The sequence below is a fragment of the Oncorhynchus kisutch genome, linkage group LG12 (genome assembly GCF_002021735.2).
Source record: "Oncorhynchus kisutch isolate 150728-3 linkage group LG12, Okis_V2, whole genome shotgun sequence".
NCBI lineage: Eukaryota > Metazoa > Chordata > Actinopteri > Salmoniformes > Salmonidae > Oncorhynchus > Oncorhynchus kisutch.
In genome coordinates, this window is record NC_034185.2 from 13,089,188 (window position 1) to 13,113,675 (window position 24,488).

Genomic DNA, 24,488 nt, shown 5'->3' on the forward strand with positions numbered 1-24,488 from the left:
GTGTGTGTGTGTGTGTGTGTGTGTGTGTGTGTGTGTAATAATGTATCCTTGAGTGAAAGGGGAAATGGTGGGGACAGAACTTTGAATAAGTTGTGGTCTAAATCGATACCCTGTATAACAATTTACTGGATTATTGCAGGAAACTAAATGAATCATTTACGCATGTGTTTCAGTTTCATCATCCACATCTCTGGGGAGTCAGCACATTGGTCTCAATAGTAGTGTGTGGGACATAGAGAGTGGGTGGTTGTGTATGTGATCGAAAGTGAGGAGCATCTCATGTGTGAACAGTTTCCCGTATGTATGAGTTCAACTGCTGCTGGCAACTGGAAGTGATACATTTGAGAGAGAATACATGGACGGACGCACTTAACACACACACACACACACACACGCTTATCTCATTTCAAACTCTGAATACTGATTAACATCTGATTCTGATCACACATCGGTAATAATTAGTTTTGATTTGAAAAGCAGATTTTCTGAAGTGTGTGTGTGTGTATGTGTGAGAGAGAGCGAGAGAGAGAGCTACCGTACATGTGAGTATGTATCAGCGACTTGTCATTCATTACCAGAGCTCTGAAACACAATGTGGGCGACTGCAGTAGGAAAGAGAATTCATCAAGATAACAACTTCCTTTGACATTTGACACATTCAATCAACTCATTAAATCAATTCAGTAAATCAACTCACACACAGAAAACGTGAATAAACACATACAAATTTAAGGTAAGACATGAATTGTCTCATTTCTGTTATTACTCCACATCGTCAAGTAGTACAAAAGCAGATGGTAGTAAACATATAAACATTTGATGACAAATCTCCCCGTCTTTCTGGCTTCCTCAGGTTACAATAAGCTGCTTAAATGAATAATAAGGCTGAGGATTTAATAGGTACAATGCAAGTCTCATGTTTATATGCTCTCACAATAAGGTTCTCATGTCTTCCCATAGCCTTGTGAGGAAAGACCCCTGTCATGGAGACAAAGCCTTGCTTCCAACAGTCAAGGTCACTATCAGCCACTGTCAGCATGATGGATTATAGGTAGCTGTCTCTTGTACCCTTTTCACACTATAACTTTCGACCAAGCTGTACTTTGCCGGGTATTTATTTTTCACATTGTCCTTTCCAGTATATGTTTCCAGGAAATAATGTGGATGAATAATCAATCAGGCCAGTGAAGTACAGCTGGGCTTGGGATGTCTAGGCTCAGTAGTGTGAAAGGGTATTAGTGGTTTGTTATATCATATGACCGACTCAGGTTTGATATGGCCAGCATGCAGAGGGAGGCTGCGATGCTGCAGCCTCTAAGGACCGAGGACTACCTTGCTGCTGCTGCTGCTTCGTAGAAACCAAGCTCCAGGAACAACACATTCTTATCAGTGCTCGCTTGGTGGCTGGAGGTTCTCATCTCTTGCAGTAAGACTCTGATGTAGGTGTTCCATTTCTCCGGCCTCCATCACCATCTTCTTTCAGCGTTCTGCCGCCTTTCTCAGGTCGAACTGTTCCATCTCGGTGTTGATGCAGTGAAGCTCTTCAGCTGAGGGGGTGGAGCCTGAGAGGGTGGAGCCAGCGGGGCAGAAGCCCTGGAGGTGCACCTGGAGGAGGCAGTGGTGGAGTTAAGAGCGTGGACAGAGTGGGCACCGGTGTGGGCGCTCGACAGTGTGCGGGCACTTGTGGAGCTTAAGGTGAACATGTTGGGGTGAATCGGGCCGCTGCACAGCTTGCACTGGTAGGGCCTCTCGCCTGAGTGGAGACGCAGGTGGGTCTTCAGGTTGCTGGTGCTACTGAAGCGCTTGCGGCACACCTGGAGTGAGGGAAAAAGATGGAGCACAAAGCAATGAGAGAGGTTAAAATGTTAGTTGACGTAAAGGCAAAGATTTCATACTTGCTAATGTTGGAAAAGAGGCTTGATTAAGCAATGTTTTGTAGTCTCATGGGCATTTTGGGGGGTATGGCATAGTGACGCTGTGGGACAGACAGAAACAGACAGGCAGAAAGACAGACACTGTAGAGACAGACAGATTTGTAGTCTCATGGGTGTTTTGGGGCGTATGGCATAGTGACGCTGTGGGACAGACAGAAAGAGACAGACAGACAGGCAGAAAGACAGACAGACGGATATTCTAGATAGACAGACAGACAGATATTCTAGATAAACAGACAGACAGACAGACAGACAGACAGACAGACAGACAGACAGACAGACAGACAGACAGACAGACAGACAGACAGACAGACAGACAGACAGACAGACAGACAGACAGACAGACAGACAGACAGACAGACAGACAGACAGATAAATAGATATTCCAGATAAACAGACAGACAGGCACAGAGACATTCTAGATAAACAGACAGACAGACAGACAGACAGACACAGACAGACAGACAGACAGACAGACAGACAGACAGACAGACAGACAGACAGACAGACAGACAGACAGACAGACAGACAGACAGACAGACAGATATTCTAGATAAACAGACAGACAGACAGACAGACAGACAGACAGACACAGACAGACAGACAGACAGACAGACAGACAGACAGACAGATATTCTAGATAAACAGACAGACAGACAGACAGACAGACAGACAGACAGACAGACACAGACAGACAGACAGACAGATATTCCAGATAAACAGACAGACAGGCACAGAGATATTCTAGATAAGCAGATAATCAGATCTCAGCCTTCTGTACCTGGCACTCATGTGGCTTCTCCCCAGTGTGAACCAGTAAGTGTTTCTGGAGGTGGGCCAGCTGGGTGAAGTCCTTAGTGCAGGTCTGACACCTAAAGGGCCGCTCTCCACTGTGGACACGCAGGTGAACCTGGAGAAAGGCAACGGAATAGCAAGGAGGAAGAAACATAGAATGATAGAATTAAAAATAACATAAAAGAAGCGGAAAGACAAAAAAACAGGATGAGACAAATCTATTTCATGAAAAGTGTGCGGGCCTTTCTGTTATTTTCATGCATACTTAATTGCCCCCGCACCTTAGCTTTTTAAGGATGTGCGTATGACCACAAACTATTCTATAAACAAATCTATTTAAATCATGATGTCCTATCAACATAAACTATCATCTAGACATAATGTACTTGTAATCTCCGATATTGGCTATTTAATAGGGGACTGGCTGACCTTGAGGTTGGACAGTTTTTGAATGGGGGACTGACTGACCTTGGGGTTGGACAGTTATTTAACGGGGGACTGACTGACCTTGAGGTTAGACAGTTATTTAACGGGGGACTGACTGACCTTGAGGTTGGACAGTTATTTAACGGGGGACTGACTGACCTTGAGGTTAGACAGTTACTTAACGGGGGACTGACTGACCTTGAGGTTAGACAGTTATTTAACGGGAGACTGACTGACCTTGAGGTTAGACAGTTATTTAACGGGGGACTGACTGACCTTGAGGTTGGACAGTTTTTGAACGGGGGACTGACTGACCTTGGGGTTGGACAGTTATTTAACGGGGGACTGACTGACCTTGAGGTTGGACAGTTATTTAACGGGGGACTGACTGACCTTGAGGTTAGACAGTTACTTAACGGGGGACTGACTGACCTTGAGGTTGGACAGTTATTTAACGGGGGACTGACTGACCTTGAGGTTAGACAGTTATTTAACGGGGGACTGACTGACCTTGAGGTTAGACAGTTATTTAACGGGGCACCGACTGACCTTGAGGTTAGACAGTTATTTAACGGGGGACTGACTGACCTTGAGGTTGGACAGCTGCCCGAAGATCTTGCTGCAGATGTTGCACTCGTACCGGATCTTCCCGTTCTTCCTGGTGAGGGGGTAGGACAGGGTCTTGTACCCGATGACCCGTCTACCACGTCTGGCCTTCCGCAGGTCTCCTGCCCCTTCCTCTGCACTGTGGCTGGAACTCAGCAGGGCAGATGTGGGCTTGGAGGGGAGGTCGTCAGAGGAGGCAGCCAGGCCTGCCGGCGGTGAGCCTCCCCTGGGTGCGAGAGGGGATGAGGCCATGGATGAGGCCCTGGACGGAGCTGGTAGAGGCTGGTTATCGAAGGTGCTGCTGGCAGGGGCATGTTTAGAGTCCCTGATGTTGTCTGTTGGTGTCACAGTGAGGTTTTTGAGGTATTGTTCTGGTGAGGGCATAAGGTCACCAAGATGTTTGCGCCCACTGGTCGTCAAACAAATTACGTGTCTTTTTGTCAGTGCAAAGGGCATATCTCTGCTGCCATTGGTTAGTGAGAGGTCTTTGTGTGTAGTGGTCAGTGAAACCGGGAGCTCTTTGTGTCCATTGGCTGATGGATGCAGGAAGTGTGGGTACCCCTCAAAGGGCAGCATGTGAAGTGGAAGTGGTATATGTGGAGCTAGTCTGTCACTGCACAGGGGGTATGTGTGAGGTCGTATGCTGTTAAGGCCAAGTGGATAGTGAGGTATGCGGTAGGGACTGCACCGTTGACTGAGGTACATCTGGCCTGGCACTGAGGACTCTGGGTAATGTTTGGGTGTGATGGAGACACCTGGGGTAGGATTGACAGGAAAATGCATGTGGGGGGTGACATGGCTGCTGTCCAGGGTTCTTCTGGGGATGGGGGGGGCACAGTATAGGATAGGTGGGTAGCTGGGGAAGACCAAACGGGGGCTGAGGGGTAGGACAGGGCTGCAGGTTGGGGACAGTGTGGATTCGGCGAGTAGGGGGCAAGTGGAATGGGGCTTGGTGGGCTCCTTCCTCAGGATTTCGGACATGCTGTACCCCCTCTTCCCGCAAACCTGGTTGTGCTCTGTGGGACAAAAAAGACACACACACATACTTAGGGTAAAATGTTGCTGCACGAAAGTACCTTGAAACTATCATTTGCAGCTTGATGAGTTTAGTCAACTGTACTACACATGGGATGCACATGACACGATCGCAAGTTGCAGTCTCTCTCTTTTTAGAGTAGAACCCATTGTTTATGAGTCAGTGTCTCTCTCTTTTTACAGTAGAACCCATTGTTTATGAGTCAGTGTCACTCTCTTTTTACAGTAGAACCCATTGTTTATGAGTCAGTGTCTCTCTCTTTTTAGAGTAGAATCCATTGTTTATGAGTCAGTGTCACTCTCTTTTTACAGTAGAGCCCATTGTTTATGAGTCAGTGTCACTCTCTTTTTACAGTAGAACCCATTGTTTATGAGTCGGTGTCACTCTCTTTTTACAGTAGAACCCATTGTTTATGAGTCGGTGTCACTCCCTTTTTAGAGTAGAATCCATTGTTTATGAGTCTGTGACACTTTCTTTTTACAGTAGAGCCCATTGTTTGAGTCGGTGTCACTCTCTTTTTACAGTAGAAGCCATTGTTTATGAGTCAGTGTCACTCCCTTTTTACAGTGGAACCCATCGCAACAGATACACCACCTGACACACATACCTTCAGTGTGAGACCATGTCCACTGTGCCCCTATCTATGACATCACTTCTCTAGTTCTCAGCCTCTCACTCCACTCTAAAAGAGGAAATAACTCCAGTTCAACCAGTTGTTTTCTACTTTTTATGAACTCGTCTCAGATCTCAGACCTATGTCAGTCAGCTGTTAAGATCATCTGCTTCTCACTAACAGACCTGTCCGGGCGCTCTATGGAAGCTGATACTGAAGGGGAAACATTAGTCGGCTGATCAGGGCCCAGATTAAGCTGAGAGAGGGAGAAAGTGGTTATAGGAGACAAGTTCCAGCTAGCAGAGCTGTGTGTGTTGGCTGGTGAAGGGGCTTTACACAGTCACATCCCAACCTAGTCAAATGGAGTCTTGATTCTTTTTGATATCAGTTAAATGAAATCAGAGCATTATATACAGTAACTCTTAGTTGAATTCAGTGTTATATACAGTAACTATTAGTTAAATCAGAGCTACTTCTTTAAAAAGGCCCCATACACTCTGTCCAAGACAGACAGACAGACAGACATCACAACACACACCCATCCAACACACACACACACACCCACCCAACACACACACACACACACACACACACACACACACACACACACACACACACACACACACACACACACACACACACACACACACACACACACACACACACACACACACACACACACACACAGACACTCTCTCTCTCTCACACACACACCCAACACAGACACACTCTCTCTCTCACTCACACCCAACACACACTCACACACTCACACACAGAAGCCTTGTTTGTGTGTGTGTGTGAATGAGAGTGTGTGTGCGTGTGAGAGGGAAAGAGAGAGTATGTATGTGTATGTGTGCATTGGAAAAAAGGAAACTGAAACCTTGCTTTGAGACCTGAAATTGGTCTCGCCTTACGAAGAGACAAAACCTCTCTTGGTGACACATGGAGCTAGATCTTCTCTCCTTTCTTTGTCTCCCTCCTTCACAAAGGCCTGTGGGTGTGACTTTTATTACTGGTTAAACACCCACACAAAGATTGTGTCAGGCGCCTGGACCTTTGACAGCGCTTTCGTCTTGGAATATCCACCCACTTTGAATATCCACCCAAAGCTCTAGGAAACTCTAGGAATTGCTCCGTTGTTCCGAACACTCATTGATCAAATTGATTTTCTCTCTCCTCCACTCACCACAGTGAATACAAGTATCAGAGATTCCACATTGTCCCATTCCTTATTGGATTGGATGAAATGGGATTGGATCTGTTAGCCTGGCCTAGCAGTAAAATGTATTAAGTGCATTAGTAGCAGGCTTGATTCCAATATGAATCTGATGTTAGTCGAGGGGGCCACAAAACAGCAGTTTGCGCGCTGGAGATAGCTCCTGTACCACAAGTTTCAGACCTCTGCATTACAAAACGTACCAATTCTCTCTGTGCCGAGCTCTCCTGGGGGTGTGTAGTTGAGGCGGTTGGCTAACTCCGGGCAGTACCACACAAGCAGCTCCTGGCCCTGTGGTACGGCTCTCACCGTGTAGAAGTAGATGGCCATGCCAGTCTGGCACGCCGCCAGATTCTGGTCTCCGTGACAACGGGCTGGGTTGACGTAGCGCATCCAGTTACTCTTCTCCTCGTCCAAGCCATCCAGGATGTGATGTAACCGACCCTCTGAAAACACCTGGACAGAGAGGAAGAGAGGGAATATATATATATATATGGGGTTAATCTGTGGGTTTTGGGTGAAGGTGGGGGGGGGTTCATCTGTGGGTTTTGGGTGGGGGTGGGCTTTTTCTGTGGGTTTTGTTTTTGACATTGATCATCGACTGGAATGACAGTATGATGACTCTACTCGAGTCCGCTCACAATCGACTGTGCAAAGTTATACCACTCTAACTTAAATCAGACCTATGTTCCCATACAGCGCACCTAAATGACTACACATTCCTGGAGAGCAAAACAGTCGGTCGAATTTACACAACGACCGATGACAGTGTTTTCTTACAATAGTCCCTCTCAGACTACATTCAGTTGGATCTTTCTCTCTGCTTTTCTGCTCTATCACCATTTCCCTCTTTCTCTGCTAAGCTCTTTACATCACTTTCTCTGCTAAGCTCTTTACATCACTTTCTCTGCTAAGCTCTTTACATCACTTTCTCTGCTAAGCTCTTTACATCACTTTCTCTGCTAAGCTCTTTACATCACTTTCTCTGCTAAGCTCTTTACATCACTTTCTCTGCTAAGCTCTTTACATCACTTTCTCTGCTAAGCTCTTTACATCACTTTCTCTGCTAAGCTCTTTACATCACTTTCTCTGCTAAGCTCTTTACATCACTTTCTCTGCTAAGCTCTTTACATCACTTTCTCTGCTAAGCTCTTTATATCACTTTCTCTGCTAAGCTCTTTATATCACTTTCTCTGCTAAGCTCTTACATCACTTTCTCTGCTAAGCTCTTTACATCACTTTCTCTGCTAAGCTCTTTACATCACTTTCTCTGCTAAGCTCTTTACATCACTTTCTCTGCTAAGCTCTTTACATCACTTTCTCTGCTAAGCTCTTTACATCACTTTCTCTGCTAAGCTCTTTACATCACTTTCTCTGCTAAGCTCTTTACATCACTTTCTCTGCTAAGCGCTTTACATCACTTTCTCTGCTAAGCGCTTTACATCACTTTCTCTGCTAAGCTCTTTACATCACTTTCTCTGCTAAGCTCTTTACATCACTTTCTCTGCTAAGCTCTTTACATCACTTTCTCTGCTAAGCTCTTTATATCACTTTCTCTGCTAAGCTCTTTATATCACTTTCTCTGCTAAGCTCTTTATATCACTTTCTCTGCTAAGCCCTTTACATCACTTTCTCTGCTAAGCTCTTTATATCACTTTCTCTGCTAAGCTCTTTATATCACTTTCTCTGCTAAGCTCTTTACATCACTTTCTCTGCTAAGCCCTTTACATCACTTTCTCTGCTAAGCTCTTTATATCACTTTCTCTGCTAAGCTCTTTACATCACTTTCTCTGCTAAGCTCTTTACATCACTTTCTCTGCTAAGCTCTTTACATCACTTTCTCTGCTAAGCTCTTTACATCACTTTCTCTGCTAAGCTCTTTACATCACTTTCTCTGCTAAGCTCTTTACATCACTTTCTCTGCTAAACTCTTTACATCACTTTGTCTGCTGCTCTTTGTCTGGAAGCCGTGTTATTTGCAGATTGACTCATGACATTAGTGTCTAGGTCATCTATGTTGATCTCATGTCTGTGTTGTGGCCCCGTTGTTTAGATGTTGTGTTGGGACTGTATCTGTAGGTCTGTCATCATGACTATGCTGTTTGCAGGCCTACGCCCGTTAGCTGTGTTATTTGCAAGTGGAAGTCGTGGCTCGCAGACCCTAAGCCACTTCCTTGCTTAGTCAGTGTGTTTGTTTGTGTGTGTGCTACAGTATGTGTTTCCCGGCAGTGAGACCATGGCACTGCCGAAAGTAGCGGAGAGAGGAGCAGAGAGAGGAGAACCACGGTGTCAGTGAAACTAAACAGCTGTGTGTGTGACCTCATGCTGCCTTCTCACCAATGAGCAAACACACATTATCATACACAGTCTGTGCAGGAAATTTTAAAAATGACACACGGCTGGCATAAAAACACACACAAACAGATATTACACAGGATGTGAGACAACAAGTGCCAATTGTTGCCCCCTTACCCCTTTTTAGAATTGAACAGGATATGACCAAAATGAGTTCCCACAATGTCCCTCATTTACCCTCCAGAAGTAATTCCTGTTGGCATCTTTGGGCACTGTGTCATTGGTGTAGCACTGGCCAACCAGAGGGCCGAACCGCGTCCCCTTCGGAATGAGTTCCCGACTGGTCACTCCAAGCACCTGTACCACACAGGAAATAACATCATCAAACAATGGACCATTCAGAAGATAAGATGACAAAGTGAATGCCCATTGAGAAAAGTTAGAGTAAGATTCTCTTGGATACAACCTCTGACTGTCATGTCAGATCTATGGTAGTTCCAGCTAACTAGCCACACACCAGGAAACCAGTTTTCTTTCTTTCAAACATGTTATTGTAAATGTTTCATACAGACTAAACCAACAATAACACACAAAGGTATATACAGTTGAAGTTGGAAGTTTACATACACCTTAGTCAAGTACATTTAAACTCAGTTTCACAATTCCTGACATTTAATCATAGTAAAAATTCCCTGTCTTAGGTCAGTTAGGATCACCACTTTATTTTAAAATGTCAGATTAATAGTAGAGAATCATTTATTTCAGATTTTGTTTCTTTCATCACATTCCCAGTGTGTTCCCAATTAGTATTTGGTAGCATTGCCTTTAAATTGTTTAACTTGGGTCAACTGTTTTGGGTAGCCTTCCACAAGCTTCCCACAATACGTTGAGTGAATTTTGGCCCATTCCTCCTGACAAAGCTGGTGTAACTGAGTCAGGTTTGTAGGCCTCCTTGCTCACACACACTTTTTCAGTTCTGCCCATAAATGTTCTATAGGATTGAGGTGAGAGCTTTGTGATGGCCACTTCAATACCTTGACTTTGTTGTCCTTAAGCCATTTTGCCACAACTTTGGAAGTATGCTTGAGGTCATTATCCATTTGGAAGACCCATTTGCGACCAAGCATTAACTTCCTGACTATATTTCAAATTTGAGATTCTTCAAAGTAGCCACCCTTTGCCTTGATGACAGCTTTGTACACTCTTGGCATTCCCTCAACCAGCTTCATGAGGTAGTTAACTGGAATGCATTTCAATTAACAGGTGTGCCTTGTTAACATTTGTGGAATTTCTTTCCTTCTTAATACGTTTGAGCCAATCAGTTGTGTTGTGACAAGGTAGGGGTGGTATACAGAAAATAGCCCTATTTGGTTAAAGAACAAGTCCATATTATGGCAAGAACAGCCCAAATAAGCAAAAAGAAATTACATTCCATTACTTTAAGACATTTACTACGTTACAGCCTTATTCTACAATGGATGCAATAATGTAGTCCCCTTAATCAATCTACACACAATACTCCATAATGACAAAGCAAAAACAGGTTTTCAGAAAAATAAAAAACTGAAATATCACATTTACATAAGTATTCAGACCCTTTACTCAGTACTTTGTTGAAGTACCTTTGGCAGTGATTGCAACCTCGAGTCTTCTTGGGTATGACGCTACAATCTTGGCACACCGGTATTTGGGGAGTTTCTCCCATTCTTCTTTGCAGATCCTCTCAAGCTCTGTCAGGTTGGATGGAGAGCGTCGCTGCACAGCTATTTTCAGATTTCTCCAGAGATGTTAATTCTGGTTCAAGTCTGGGATCTGGCTGGGCCACTCAAGGACATTCAGAGATTTGTCCCTAAGTCACTCCTGGATTGTCTTGGCTGTGTGCTTAGGGTCGTTGTCCTGTTGGAAGGTGTACCTTCACCCCAGTCTGAGGTCATGAGTGCTCTGGACCAGAGGATGATGCTGCGACCACCATGCTTCACCTTAGGGATGGTGCCATGATTCTTCCAGACGTGACACTTGGCATTCAGGCCAAATAGTTCTATTTTGGTTTCATCAGACTAGAGAATCTTGTTTCTCATGGTCTGAAAGTCCTTTAGGTGCCTTTTGGCAAACTACAAGCAGGCTGTCATGTGCCTTTAACTGAGGAGTGGCTTCCGTCAGGCCATTCTACCATAAAGGCCTGATTGGCTGAGTGCTGCAGAGATGGTTGTCCTTCTGAAAGGTTCTCCCATCTGCACAGAGGAACTCTGGAGCTCTGTCAGAGTAACCATCAGGCTCTTGGTGTGTACCTTTTCATATCAGGTCCACTCAATCGGATTTACAACAGGTGGACTCCAGTCAAGATGTAGAAACATCTCATGGATGATCAATGGAAACAGGATGCACCAGAGTCTCATAGCAAAGAGTTTTAATACTTCTGTTTTTTTTATTAAATGTGTTTTTTTGCTTTGTCATTATGCTATTGTGTATAGATTGATGGGGGGAATAAGTCATTTAATCCATTTTAGAATAACCCTGTAACGTAACAAAATGTAAAAAAGGGAAGGGATCTGAATCATTTCCAAATGCACTGTACACGTAACTCAATCATCTCATCCAAACTGTGTGAAGTGTGAAGACGTTCCCACCATTTCAGCACGTATAAAGTAAGCCAAGCCAGTAGACGTTCCCACCATTTCAGCACTTATAAAGTCACGCCAGTAGAAAAACACAGGTTAGAGGAAGCTTTTATGAAAAGAGTTTCTCAATGACAACTGGCATTCACTTTGAGAGTGTGAAAAGGAAAGCTGTCCTCTTTCACACCGTAAATATTTAATGAATTAATCAGAACACAACTCTTGTTCTCGCTCCTGAAGGTGTTACTTGTGAAACTTACCCCCTCTGTCTCTAGCCTCCGGGGCGGGGATGAAGGGATAGGGTGTTGTTGGACACACCCCTATCATATCGGGAAACCAACAGCACTAAACCCTAGAGGACCTATAGTCATGGTAATTGCTGACTCATACTGTCACCTTTGAAGATAGATACAGGGCTATATGTATGCTGTATAATACAGTCCATTCGGAAAGTATTCAGACCCCTTCACTTTTTCCACATTTTATTACGTTACCGTCTTATTCTAAAATGCATTAAATATTGTTTTTCCCACTCAATCTACACACAATACCCCTTAATGATGAAGAGAAAACTGGTTTTTAGAAATGTTTGCAAATGTACCTTATTTACATTAGTATTTAGACTCAAAATTGAGCTCAGGTGATCATCCTTGAGATGTTTCTACAACTTGATTAGAGTTCACCTGTGGTAAAGTCGACTGAGTGGACATGATTTGGAAAAGGCACACTTCTGTCTATATAAAGTTCCACAGTTGACAGTGCATGTCAGAGCAAAAACCAAGCCATGAGGTCGAAGGAATTGTCCGTAGAGCTCCAAGACAGGATTGTGTCGAGGCACAGGCCTGGGGAAGGGTACCAAAACTTTTCTGCAGCATTGAAGGCCCCCAAGAACACAGTGGCCTCAATAATTCTTAAATGGAAGAAGTTTGGAACCACCAAGACTCTTCTTAGAGCTGGCCACCTGGCCAAACTGAACCATCGGGGGAGAAGGTCCTTGGTCAGGGAGGTGACCAAAACCTGATGGTCACTCGGACAGAGCTCCAGAGTTCCTCTGTGGAGATGGGAGAACCTTCCAGAAACACAACCATCTCTGCGAAACTCCACCAATCAGGCCTTCATGGTGGAGTGGCCAGAGGGAAGCCACTCCTCAGTAAAAGGCACATTGACAGTTTGCTTGGAGTTTGTCAAAAGGCACCTAAAGATTTCTCAGACCATAAGAAACAAGATTCTCCAGTCTGATGAAACCAAGATTGAACTATTTGGCCTGTATGCCAAGTGCCACGTCTGGAAGAAACCTGGCACCATCTCTACAGTGATTCATGGTGGTGGCAGCATCATCCTGTGGGGATGTTTTTCAGCGGCAGGGACTGGAAGACTAGACAGGATTGAAGGAGAGGTGAACTGAGCAAAGTACAGAAAGATCTTTTATGAAACTTGCTCCAGAGCACTCATGACCTCAGAATTGGGCAGACCTTCACATTGAATATCCCTTTGAGCATGGTGAAGTTATTAATTAAACTTAGGATGGTGTATTAATACACCCAGTCACTACAACGAAACAGGCGTCCTCAGGGATTTCACCAATTGGCAAATGGTGACATTAAAACCGTTACAGAGTGTAATGGCTGTGATAGGAGAAAACTGAGGATGGATCAACAACATTGTAGTTACTCCACAATACTAACCTAATTGACAGAGTGAAAAGAAGGAAGCCTGTACATGAATACAAGTATTCAAAAACATGCATCCTGTTTGCAACAAGGCACTAAAGTAATACTGCAAAAAATGTGGCAAAGCAATTAACTTTTGTCCTGAATACAAAGTTGTGTTTGGGGCAAATCCAATAAAACACATTACTGCATACTGTACCACTCTCCATATTTTCAAGCATAGTGGTGGCTGCATCATGTTATGGGTATGCTTGTAATCGTTAAGACTGGGAAGTTTTTCAGGATAAAAAGAAGCAAAATGAAGCTAAGCACAAGCAAAATCCTATAAGAAAACCTGGTTCAGTCTGCTTTCCACTAGACCCTGGAAGATGAATTCACCTTTCAGCAGGGCAATAACCTAAAACACAAGGCCAAATCTACACTAGAGTTGCTTACCTATATCTAACCTACCCTGTCTTTCTAAGGTCGTCGAAAGCCAAGTTACCAAACAGATTACCGACCATTTCGAATCCCACCGTACCTTCTCCACTATGCAATCTGGTTTCAGAGCTGGTCATGGGTGCCCCTCAGCCACGCTCAAGGTCCTAAACGACATCATAACCGCCATCGATAAGAGACATTACTGTGCAGCCGTATTCATCGACCTGGCCAAGGCTTTCGACTCTGTCAATCACCACATTCTTATTGGCAGACTCGACAGGCTTGGTTTCTCAAATGACTGCCTCACCTGGTTTACCAACTACTTCTCTGATAGAATTCAGTGTGTCAAATCGGAGGGCCTGTTGTCCGGACCTCTGGCAGTCTCTATGGGGGTGCCACAGGGTTCAATACTCAGGCCGACTCTCTTCTCTGTATACATCAATGATGTTGCTCTTGCTGCTGGTGATTCTCTGGTACACCTTTACGCAGACAACACCATTCTGTATACTTCTGGCCCCTCTTTGGACACTGTGTTAACTAACCTCCAGACGAGCTTCAATGCCATACAACTCTCCTTCCATGGCCTCCAACTGCTCTTAAACGCAGGGAAAACTAAATGCATGCTATTAAACCGATCCCTGCCCGGTACTTAGAGTACTTAGAGTACTGTCCAGTTATATGGTCAATCCCTGGTCCTATCACACTTAGAGTACTGTCCAGTTATATGGTCAATCCCTGGTCCTATCACACTTAGAGTACTGTCCGGTTATATGGTCAATCCCTGGTCCTATCACACTTAGAGTACTGTCTGGTTATATGGTCAATCCCTGGTCCTATCACACTTAGAGTACTGTCTGGTTATATGGTCAATCCCTGGTCCTATCACACTTAGAGTACTGTCTGGTTATATGGTCAATCCCTGGTCCTATCACACTTAGAGTACTGTCTGGTTATATGGTCAATCCCTGGTCCTATCACACTTAGAGTACTGTCTGGTTATATGGTCAATCCCTGGTCCTATCACACTTAGAGTACTGTCCAGTTATATGGTCAATCCCTGGTCCTATCACACTTAGAGTACTGTCTGGTTATATGGTCAATCCCTGGTCCTATCACACTTAGAGTACTGTCTGGTTATATGGTCATCTGCAGCAAAGAAAGATATATAAAAAAGCTCCAAATGGCTCCAAACAGGGCTGGTAGATTAGCTCTTCATTGCTCTAAACAGGGCTGGTAGATTAGCTCTTCATTGCTCTAAACAGGGCTGGTAGATTAGCTCTTCATTGCTCTAAACAGGGCTGGTAGATTAGCTCTTCATTGCTCAAAACAGGGCTGGTAGATAAACTCTTCATTGCTCAAAACAGGGCTGGTAGATAAACTCTTCATTGCTCTAAACAGGGCTGCCAGATTAGCTCTTCATTGCTCTAAACAGGGCTGCCAGATTAGCTCTTCATTTCTCAAAACAGGGCTGCCAGATTAGCTCTTCATTGCTCAAAACAGGGCTGCCAGATTAGCTCTTCATTGCTCTAAACAGGGCTGCCAGATTAGCTCTTCATTGCTCTAAACAGGGCTGCCAGATTAGTTCTTCATTTCTCAAAACAGGGCTGGCAGATTAGCTCTTCATTGCTCTAAACAGGGCTGCCAGATTAGCTCTTCATTTCTCTAAACAGGGCTGCCAGATGAGCTCTTCAGTGCTCTAAACAGGGCAGCCAAATGAGCCCTTCATTGCTCTAAACAGGGCTGCCAGATTAGCTCTTCATTGCTCTAAACAGGGCTGCCAGATTAGCTCTTCATTTCTCAAAACAGGGCTGCCAGATTAGCTCTTCATGGCTCTAAACAGGGCTGCCAGATTAGCTCTTCATTGCTCTAAACAGGGCTGCCAGATGAGCTCTTCATTGCTCTAAACAGGGCTGCCAGATTAGCTCTTCATTGCTCTAAACAGGGCTGCCAGATTAGCTCTTCATTTCTCAAAACAGGGCTGCCAGATTAGCTCTTCATGGCTCTAAACAGGGCTGCCAGATTAGCTCTTCATTTCTCAAAACAGGGCTGGCAGATTAGCTCTTCATTGCTCTAAACAGGGCTGGCAGATTAGCTCTTCATTGCTCTAAACAGGGCTGCCAGATTAGCTATTCATTGCTCTAAACAGGGCTGGCAGATTAGCTCTTCATTGCTTTAAACAGGGCTGCCAGATTAGCTCTTCATTGCTCTAAACAGGGCTGCCAGATTAGCTCTTCATTGCTCTAAACAGGGCTGGCAGATTAGCTCTTCATTGCTCTAAACAGGGCTGCCAGATTAGCTCTTCATTGCTCTAAACAGGGCTGCCAGATTAGCTCTTCATTGCTCTAAACAGGGCTGCCAGATTAGTTCTTCATTTCTCAAAACAGGGCTGGCAGATTAGCTCTTCATTGCTCTAAACAGGGCTGCCAGATTAGCTCTTCATTTCTCTAAACAGGGCTGCCAGATGAGCTCTTCAGTGCTCTAAACAGGGCTGCCAAATGAGCCCTTCATTGCTCTAAACAGGGCTGCCAGATTAGCTCTTCATTGCTCTAAACAGGGCTGCCAGATTAGCTCTTCATTTCTCAAAACAGGGCTGCCAGATTAGCTCTTCATGGCTCTAAACAGGGCTGCCAGATTAGCTCTTCATTGCTCTAAACAGGGCTGCCAGATGAGCTCTTCATTGCTCTAAACAGGGCTGCCAGATTAGCTCTTCATTGCTCTAAACAGGGCTGCCAGATTAGCTCTTCATTTCTCAAAACAGGGCTGCCAGATTAGCTCTTCATGGCTCTAAACAGGGCTGCCAGATTAGCTCTTCATTTCTCAAAACAGGGCTGGCAGATTAGCTCTTCATTGCTCTAAACAGGGCTGGCAGATTAGCTCTTCATTGCTCTAAACAGGGCTGCCAGATTAGCTCTTCATTGCTCTAAACAGGGCTGGCAGATTAGCTCTTCATTGCTTTAAACAGGGCTGCCAGATTAGCTCTTCATTGCTCTAAACAGGGCTGCCACATTAGCTCTTCATTGCTCTAAACAGGGCTGGCAGATTAGCTCTTCATTGCTCTAAACAGGGCTGCCAGATTAGCTCTTCATTGCTCTAAACCGGGCTGCCAGATTAGCTCTTCATTGCTCAAAACAGGGCTGGCAGATTAGCTCTTCATTGCTCTAAACAGGGCTGCCAGATTAGCTCTTCATTGCTCTAAACAGGGCTGGCAGATTAGCTCTTCATTGCTCTAAACAGGGCTGGCAGATTAGCTCTTCATTGCTCTAAACAGGGCTGCCAGATTAGCTCTTCATTGCTCTAAACAGGGCTGGCAGATTAGCTCTTCATTGCTCTAAACAGGGCTGGCAGATTAGCTCTTCATTGCTCTAAACAGGGCAGCCAGATTAGCTCTTCATTGCTCTAAACAGGGCAGCCAGATTAGCTCTTCATTGCTCTAACCGTATGAATATTATCCAAATACATCAGAATCTCTCATGGCTTCACGTTAAAAACAAATTACTATGCAGTCTTCTGATTTTCTAAAGGAATGTTGTATTTTGTTTTTTAAACACAGTATTTGTCAGGCCAGTTAGTACATACTAGCAACATGTATAACCACCAAACCAGACAGGCAAATTCAGGGCAGCTAAAACAACCCAAACCAAGAACGAATCGCCTTAAATCTACAGTTATATACAGATCCATAGCTGAATGGAACTCTTTATCAATCCATATTTCTCAGCTGAATGGAACTCTTTATCAATCCATATTTCTCATCTGAATGGAACTCTTTATCAATCCATATTTCTCAGCTGAATGGAACTCTTTATCAATCCATATTTCTCAGCTGAATGGAACTCTTTACCAATCCATATTTCTCAGCTGAATGGAACTCTTTACCAATCCATATTTCTCAGCTGAATGGAACTCTTTACCAATCCATATTTCTCAGCTGAATGGAACTCTTTACCAATCCATATTTCTCAGCTGAATGGAACTCTTTATCAATCCATATTTCTCAGCTGAATGGAACTCTTTACCAATCCATATTTCTCAGCTGAATGGAACTCTTTACCAATCCATATTTCTCAGCTGAATGGAACTCTTTACCAATCCATATTTCTCAGCTGAATGGAACTCTTTATCAATCCATATTTCTCAGCTGAATGGAACTCTTTATCAATCCATATTTCTCAGCTGAATGGAACTCTTTACCAATCCATATTTCTCAGCTGAATGGAACTCTTTACCAATCCATATTTCTCAGCTGAATGGAACTCTTTACCAATCCATATTTCTCAGCTGAATGGAACTCTTTACCAATCCATATTTCTCAGCTGAATGGAACTCTTTACCAATCCATATTTCTCAGGCAAAAAGTAAATCCACCTTCAAGAAAGAAAAAAAAAAGAACATCTAATGTGATAGACCATATGACTGGACAGGAAATAGAAAGAACATCTAAAGTGATAGACCATATGACTGGACAGGAAATAGAAAGAACATCTAATGTGATAGACCATATGACTGGACAGGAAATAGAAAGAACATCTAATGTGATAGACCATATGACTGGACAGGAAATAGAAAGAACATCTAATGTGACAGACCATATGAATGGACAGGAAATAGAAAGAACATCTAATGTGATAGACCATATGACTGGACAGGAAATAGAAAGAACATCTAATGTGATAGACCATATGACTGGACAGGAAATAGAAAGAACATCTAATGTGATAGACCATATGACTGGACAGGAAATAGAAAGAACATCTAATGTGACAGACCATATGACTGGACAGGAAATAGAAAGAACATCTAATGTGATAGACCATATGACTGGACAGGAAATAGAAAGAACATCTAATGTGATAGACCATATGAATGGACAGGAAATAGAAAGAACATCTAATGTGATAGACCATATGACTGGACAGGAAATAGAAAGAACATCTAATGTGATAGACCATATGACTGGACAGGAAATAGAAAGAACATCTAAAGTGATAGACCATATGACTGGACAGGAAATAGAAAGAACATCTAATGTGATAGACCATATGACTGGACAGGAAATAGAAAGAACATCTAATGTGATAGACCATATGACTGGACAGGAAATAGAAAGAACATCTAATGTGATAGACCATATGACTGGACAGGAAATAGAAAGAACATCTAATGTGACAGACCATATGACTGGACAGGAAATAGAAAGAACATCTAATGTGACAGACCATATGACTGGACAGGAAATAGAAAGAACATCTAATGTGACAGACCATATGACTGGACAGGAAATAGAAAGAACATCTAATGTGATAGACCATATGACTGGAAAGGAAATAGAAAGCATCAACTGAGTTTCCTGTCAGGTATTTCAGTGTCTGTATTGTCTACTTGTTGAATGTTTGTGAAGTCTTGATTTGTGGTTGTTTGTAATGTCTTGTTAATTGGTGTTACGACGTTAGCTAATGACGATCCTAATAAAAATTACAAATGTAAATTCGACATTTATGTATTTCATTATCAACACATTTGCTAATATTTCTGAAAACATGTTTTCACTTTGTCATTATGGGATATTGTGTGTAGATTGATTAGGGCTGTAAACACACAACAAATGTGGAATAAGTCAAGGGGTGCTGTATGAATACTTGTATATACAGTATAGATTATCATTTTTAAAAACCTAAAATAGGCTTTTCCTTGTGGGGACTGGCAAAATGTCCCCCACTTGTCAGAATTTTCCTTGTTTTACTGTCCTTGTGAGGACTGCTGGTACCCACAAGGATAGTAAAACCAAACACACACACACACACAATATATAAGAGTTATATTGTCTATATACTATTTTTCAGTTTAATGTCAGTCTATTATTTTCCTTGCTGGCTGAATTGTGGATGGACTGTCCTAGTCCCATACCACCCCAAACTATACCTGTAATTCCCCCTAGTCTTTAGCTTAGTCCAGACTCCAGAAAGACATCATTAGAGGGTGATGGGGATGCAGGTATTTACCTGAACACACCTGGACTCACACTCCTCTGATTTTACAGAGAGTTACCACTTTTCCCTCATTCTAGGGATTACACCACAGGTGGCTGGTGGCACCTTAATTGGGGAGGAAGGGCTCATAGTAATGGCTGGAACGAAGTGAACAACTTCAAACCCATGGAAACCCTATGTTTGATACCACTCTATTCACTTTATTACAACTATGAGCCATCCTCCCCTCACCAGCCTCCTGTGGATTACACTGTCTGTTTGTGAAACTTATCCTCTCAAATCAGCAGGCAGCATCACCGAGCATGGAGTAATCCCCATACTGACGCCAATGCACTGACTGACTGAACGAGCACACACCTCACAAACAGGGAAAAGACCCTGACTTGAACTAAGTCAAAGTGTTGCAAAAAGGGATGGTATATTCACATTGACAAACGCTGCCCATGCCATTAGATTAGACACACTTTGATTCGGGTCATGTTTGAATACTCTGATAATGCATACTACCTCCCTTGATGCTATCACTGATTTGGACAGATGACATCGATTCAGTGGAACCCCTCACTTTCACCTATCCAATCACCTCAAATCTGGGATCACTTCAAGGAAGGGTGTCAGGAAGGATCCATTTGGAAAGAATTCAAATAATGGCTTCATTCAGTCTCCTGTTCAGTAAAGGGGGGAATCCTAACTTCTGCTTAAAGTTAAAATTGACTTTGTCTCCCATTGACATCATTGCATGACTGTGTGAAAATTCTACTTAAGTACAAGGATTTGCTCCTTAAACATCAAACCGCACAACCACGTTCTATCTTTCATGTTGATCAAGCTAGCAGATCCACTTCTCCTCGGACCGATCCGTGGGGCATAGATACAGGAGGTGGGTCTCAGTGTCTCCGCTTTATGGTTTAATGGTAAGGTAGGGGACAATGGGAACCGGGAATGTAAAGTAACAACTAATCATAGTGACCTAAGGCTGTGGCTCTGCATCCCAAGTGGCATCCTATTCCCTTTATAGTGCACTACCTTTGAACAGGACCCATAGGGAACATGGTGCCATTTGGGATGCGCTCATTGTCTATTGTCTTTGTATGTTCCTTAAGATGTTCGAGGTGAGGAAGAGACACAGAGGAAAAACTGGAATTAGAAAACGGTGTGTCAAGCATTTCCTCCCCCGAGGAAGGATGGAAGTGGAGTTTTCACAGAACATATAGTACACAGTTGTATATGCACACACACACACACACACACACACACACACACACACACACACACACACACACACACACACACACACACACACACACACACACACACACACACACACACACACACACACACACACACACACACACACTAGAAGGCCCCACAAAGAAACATCATGCATGGCCATTCACTCGATGACACACACACACGAAAACACAAACACTCACACACCTGCATGCAAATGCCAACACATATACAGGAAGGTGTGGTGTTCAGGATACCTCTGCAGAGTCAAGGCAGCGTTTCAGGACCAGGTTTCTGGGTAGAGACCTCTCAGCCTTGGTCTTGTCCTGGTTCTCTGGGTGGTTCTCCGGTTCCTCATCCAACGTGTGGTCCTTCACAATGTAGGTGCACCTCTCCTGGAACTCAGCTTCACTCCAGTGGGTCATGTCTGGGTCCTGAGGGTCTGAGTCCGACATGGTCGGGGTGGTGACCACTGTGGTGTGAGGTGAAGGGGAGATATCTGAGGTTAACATAACTGTGCTGTGCTGGGAGGAGGCCTAGAAGAGATGGAAGAAGAAGGATAAGAATGGGATAATGATAAAATAAGATAATTCTAATGTGCAATAGCCCAAGTAATCAGGGAAGTCATGGACTTCCTGTTTTTACTTTCTTTTATCTCTCCAAGTTCTGCCTTGTTTATTTTTGTTCTCCTGTTCCCCTGTTCTCCTGTTCTCCTGTTCTCCTGTTCTCCTGTTCCCCTGTTCTCCTGTTCCCCTGTTCTCCTGTTCCTCTGTTCTTCTGTTCCTCTATCTTCTCCTTGTTGTTTTCTCTCTCTCCTATATATCTCTCTCTCCTATATATCTCTCTCTCCTATATATCTCTCTCTCCTATATCTCTCTCTCTCCTATATATCTCTCTCTCTCCTATATATCTCTCTCTCTCTCCTATATCTCTCTCTCTCCTATATATCTCTCTCTCCTATATATCTCTCTCTCCTATATATCTCTCTCTCCTATATATCTCTCTCTCCTATATATCTCTCTCTCCTATATATCTCTCTCTCCTATATATCTCTCTCTCTCTCCTGCTGTCCTAAGCAGTGGAAAACCATTGTGGAAAACAAACAGCGGATAAAGTGTGCTGAAGGAGGAAGCTCTCCTCTGTCTTGAATATAGCTAAATGTGGAAGTAAGGAGGCCGAGGTGGGAGACAGAGAGGAAGGAGATAACAGCGGGATACGAGGGCTGTTGACCAGTCAAAGGGGGGGGTACTAAGTGTCCCACCGAACACTAACAGACAAACAAACTTCAAAGGGTAGCGTCCATCCCTCCACCACTCCACCATCCCTCCACCACTCCACCATCCATCCACCACTCCACCATCCCTCCACCACTCCACCATCCATCCACCACTCCACCATCCCTCCACCACTCCACCATCCATCCACCACTCCACCATCCCTCCACCACTCCACCATCCCTCCACCACTCCACCATCCCTCCACCACTCCACCATCCATCCACCCCACCATCCCTCCACCACTCCACCATCCATCCACCCCACCATCCCTCCACCACTCCACCATCCATCCACCACTCCACCATCCCTCCACCACTCCACCATCCCTCCACCACTCCACCATCCATCCACCCCACCATCCCTCCACCACTCCACCATCCATCCACCCCACCATCCCTCCACCACTCCACCATCCATCCACCCCACCATCCCTCCACCACTCCACCATTCATCCACCCCACCATCCCTCCACCACTCCACCATCCATCCACCCCACCATCCCTCCACCACTCCACCATCCATCCACCCCACCATCCCTCCACCACTCCACCATCCATCCACCCCACCATCCCTCCACCACTCCACCATCCATCCACCCCACCATCCCTCCACCACTCCACCATCCCTCCACCACTCCACCATCCCTCCACCACTCCACCATCCATCCACCACCCCACCATCCCTCCACCACTCCACCATCCCTCCACCACTCCACCATCCATCCACCCCACCATCCCTCCACCACTCCACCATCCATCCACCCCACCATCCCTCCACCACTCCACCATCCATCCACCCCACCATCGCTGCCCCCTGTTCCAAACATCCTGTAAGCGTCCAAAACAGGACCCCAGGTTTCAGGAAGGGGTTCCTGTGCACGTCAAATAAGGAGTGTCAGCCACCACTTTCACAAGGAGGAAACCTGTATTACCAGTGAATCAGCCCAGACTTCCTCTCTATACTGACTGGGACCTGGCTCAGTTGTCTGTCTGTCTGTCTGTGTGTGTCTCCCTCTCTCCGTCCGTCCGTCCGTCCGTCCGTCTGTCTGTCTGTGCGTGCACCTGAGGTGTTCTGACCTGGACATTTTCTTTTCAGATGGTCCTTTCCAGGCCGGTTCCGGCACCTATGATGGATGCAGGACCAAACCAGTGGAGTACAGCTTGGCCCGACTCCACTCAGTAGTGTGAAAAGATTTTCATCAAGACTGGACAAAGCCATGAACACAGAAAGATTGGATGGAGTTAGTCTGAAAAATGCTAATCCTAGATCGTGTTAAAATCCTAGATCCATATAGTGCCTTTGCAGGTAAACGCAGACGTTTGGGTGGAATACAATCAGAAGATAGCTGGTGGTTCTATGTGCCATTAATCAGACGCTTTTATCCAAAGGGACTTACAATCATTTGTGCATACATTTTCCATATGGGTTGTCCTGGGAACCAAACCCACTACCCTGACGTTGTAAACGCCATGCTATACGAGCTGAGCTACAGAGTACCAGTTTGTCTTTTTATCCCAGTTGAGGGAAGATAAAGTTGAAGTTTCCCAACATTTCTTATCTTCACTTTAAATCACCAGTGATATCATATTATAAATTGGGTGGTTCGAGCCCTGAAGGATAATTGGCTGACAGTCGTGGTATATCAAAACATTTATTTTTACTGCTCTAAGTATGTAGGTAACCAGTTTATAATAGCAATAAGCAATAATGAATTAGAACGCAAATAATTACATCTTCTCTAGAACTGTACACTGATCGGCCAACATTGATAGATGACATTTCACAATGTGTGTATGGTACGCACCACCGCCGAGTGGAATGACTGTCACAACGGACAGTGACAGCTCACTCTGAAACCATGAATCTATGAAACTGACAAAGCAGAAAATACACTATGAAACCATGAAACCATGAAACTGACATAGCAGAAAATAAACTCTGAAATCGATGCATGATGATTCAAAGCCACACAGCTGTGGCCTCATGAGAAAACATTGCCACATGAACTTTAGAGGAATAATGTGAAATCTGTGTCGTGAGTGACTAAAAACACAGGCTTTCAGAAACTTCATGAAAGCCTACAACTCCAATATCACAATCTCTGTATCCTTGTAAGACTGTCACACCAAATTAAACAAAATAAGACCTTTTGATTGAGACGAGCAAAGTGAAATCTGTGCTGTGTGTGAAAACAACTTTGTGACTGAAACCCTAATTTATACACACACACGCACACACAGACCTGGTAACAAAGAAGAGGGTGGTGATGGTGAATGAATACTTACTGTGAAGCCTTGAGAGGACCCACACATAGGACAGGTTATCTGTGTCCTCCTCCAGTGTCTGCGTGTGCTCCCTCTACTTCCCT

General features: G+C 44.3%; 1 protein-coding gene across 1 annotated transcript; it reads right to left on the reverse strand.

Annotated features, from left to right (window-relative positions):
- Nucleotides 1-74: 74 nt before the first annotated feature.
- Nucleotides 75-21,462, reverse strand: LOC109900221 (PR domain zinc finger protein 1-like). Its single transcript, XM_031836915.1, has 6 exons — nt 21,101-21,462; nt 9,159-9,278; nt 6,830-7,082; nt 3,744-4,777; nt 2,716-2,844; nt 75-1,814 (listed from the first exon to the last, which is right to left on the reverse strand). The coding sequence occupies exons 1-6, from the start codon at nt 21,353-21,355 to the stop codon at nt 1,500-1,502; spliced, it is 2,106 nt and encodes a 701-aa protein (XP_031692775.1). The 5' UTR covers nt 21,356-21,462; the 3' UTR covers nt 75-1,499.
- Between the last annotated feature and the right edge of the window lie 3,026 nt (nt 21,463-24,488).

Coding starts and splice junctions, on each gene's coding strand:
- LOC109900221 (XM_031836915.1), bottom strand. CDS start 21,355: ATGTTAACCTCAGATATCTCCCCTTCACCTCACACCACAGTGGTCACC. Junction 7,083..9,158: donor ACAGGAATTACTTCTGGAGG/GTAAATGAGGGA, acceptor CTCTCTGTCCAG/GTGTTTTCAGAGGGTCGGTT. Junction 1,815..2,715: donor AGAAGCCACATGAGTGCCAG/GTACAGAAGGCT, acceptor CCCTCACTCCAG/GTGTGCCGCAAGCGCTTCAG.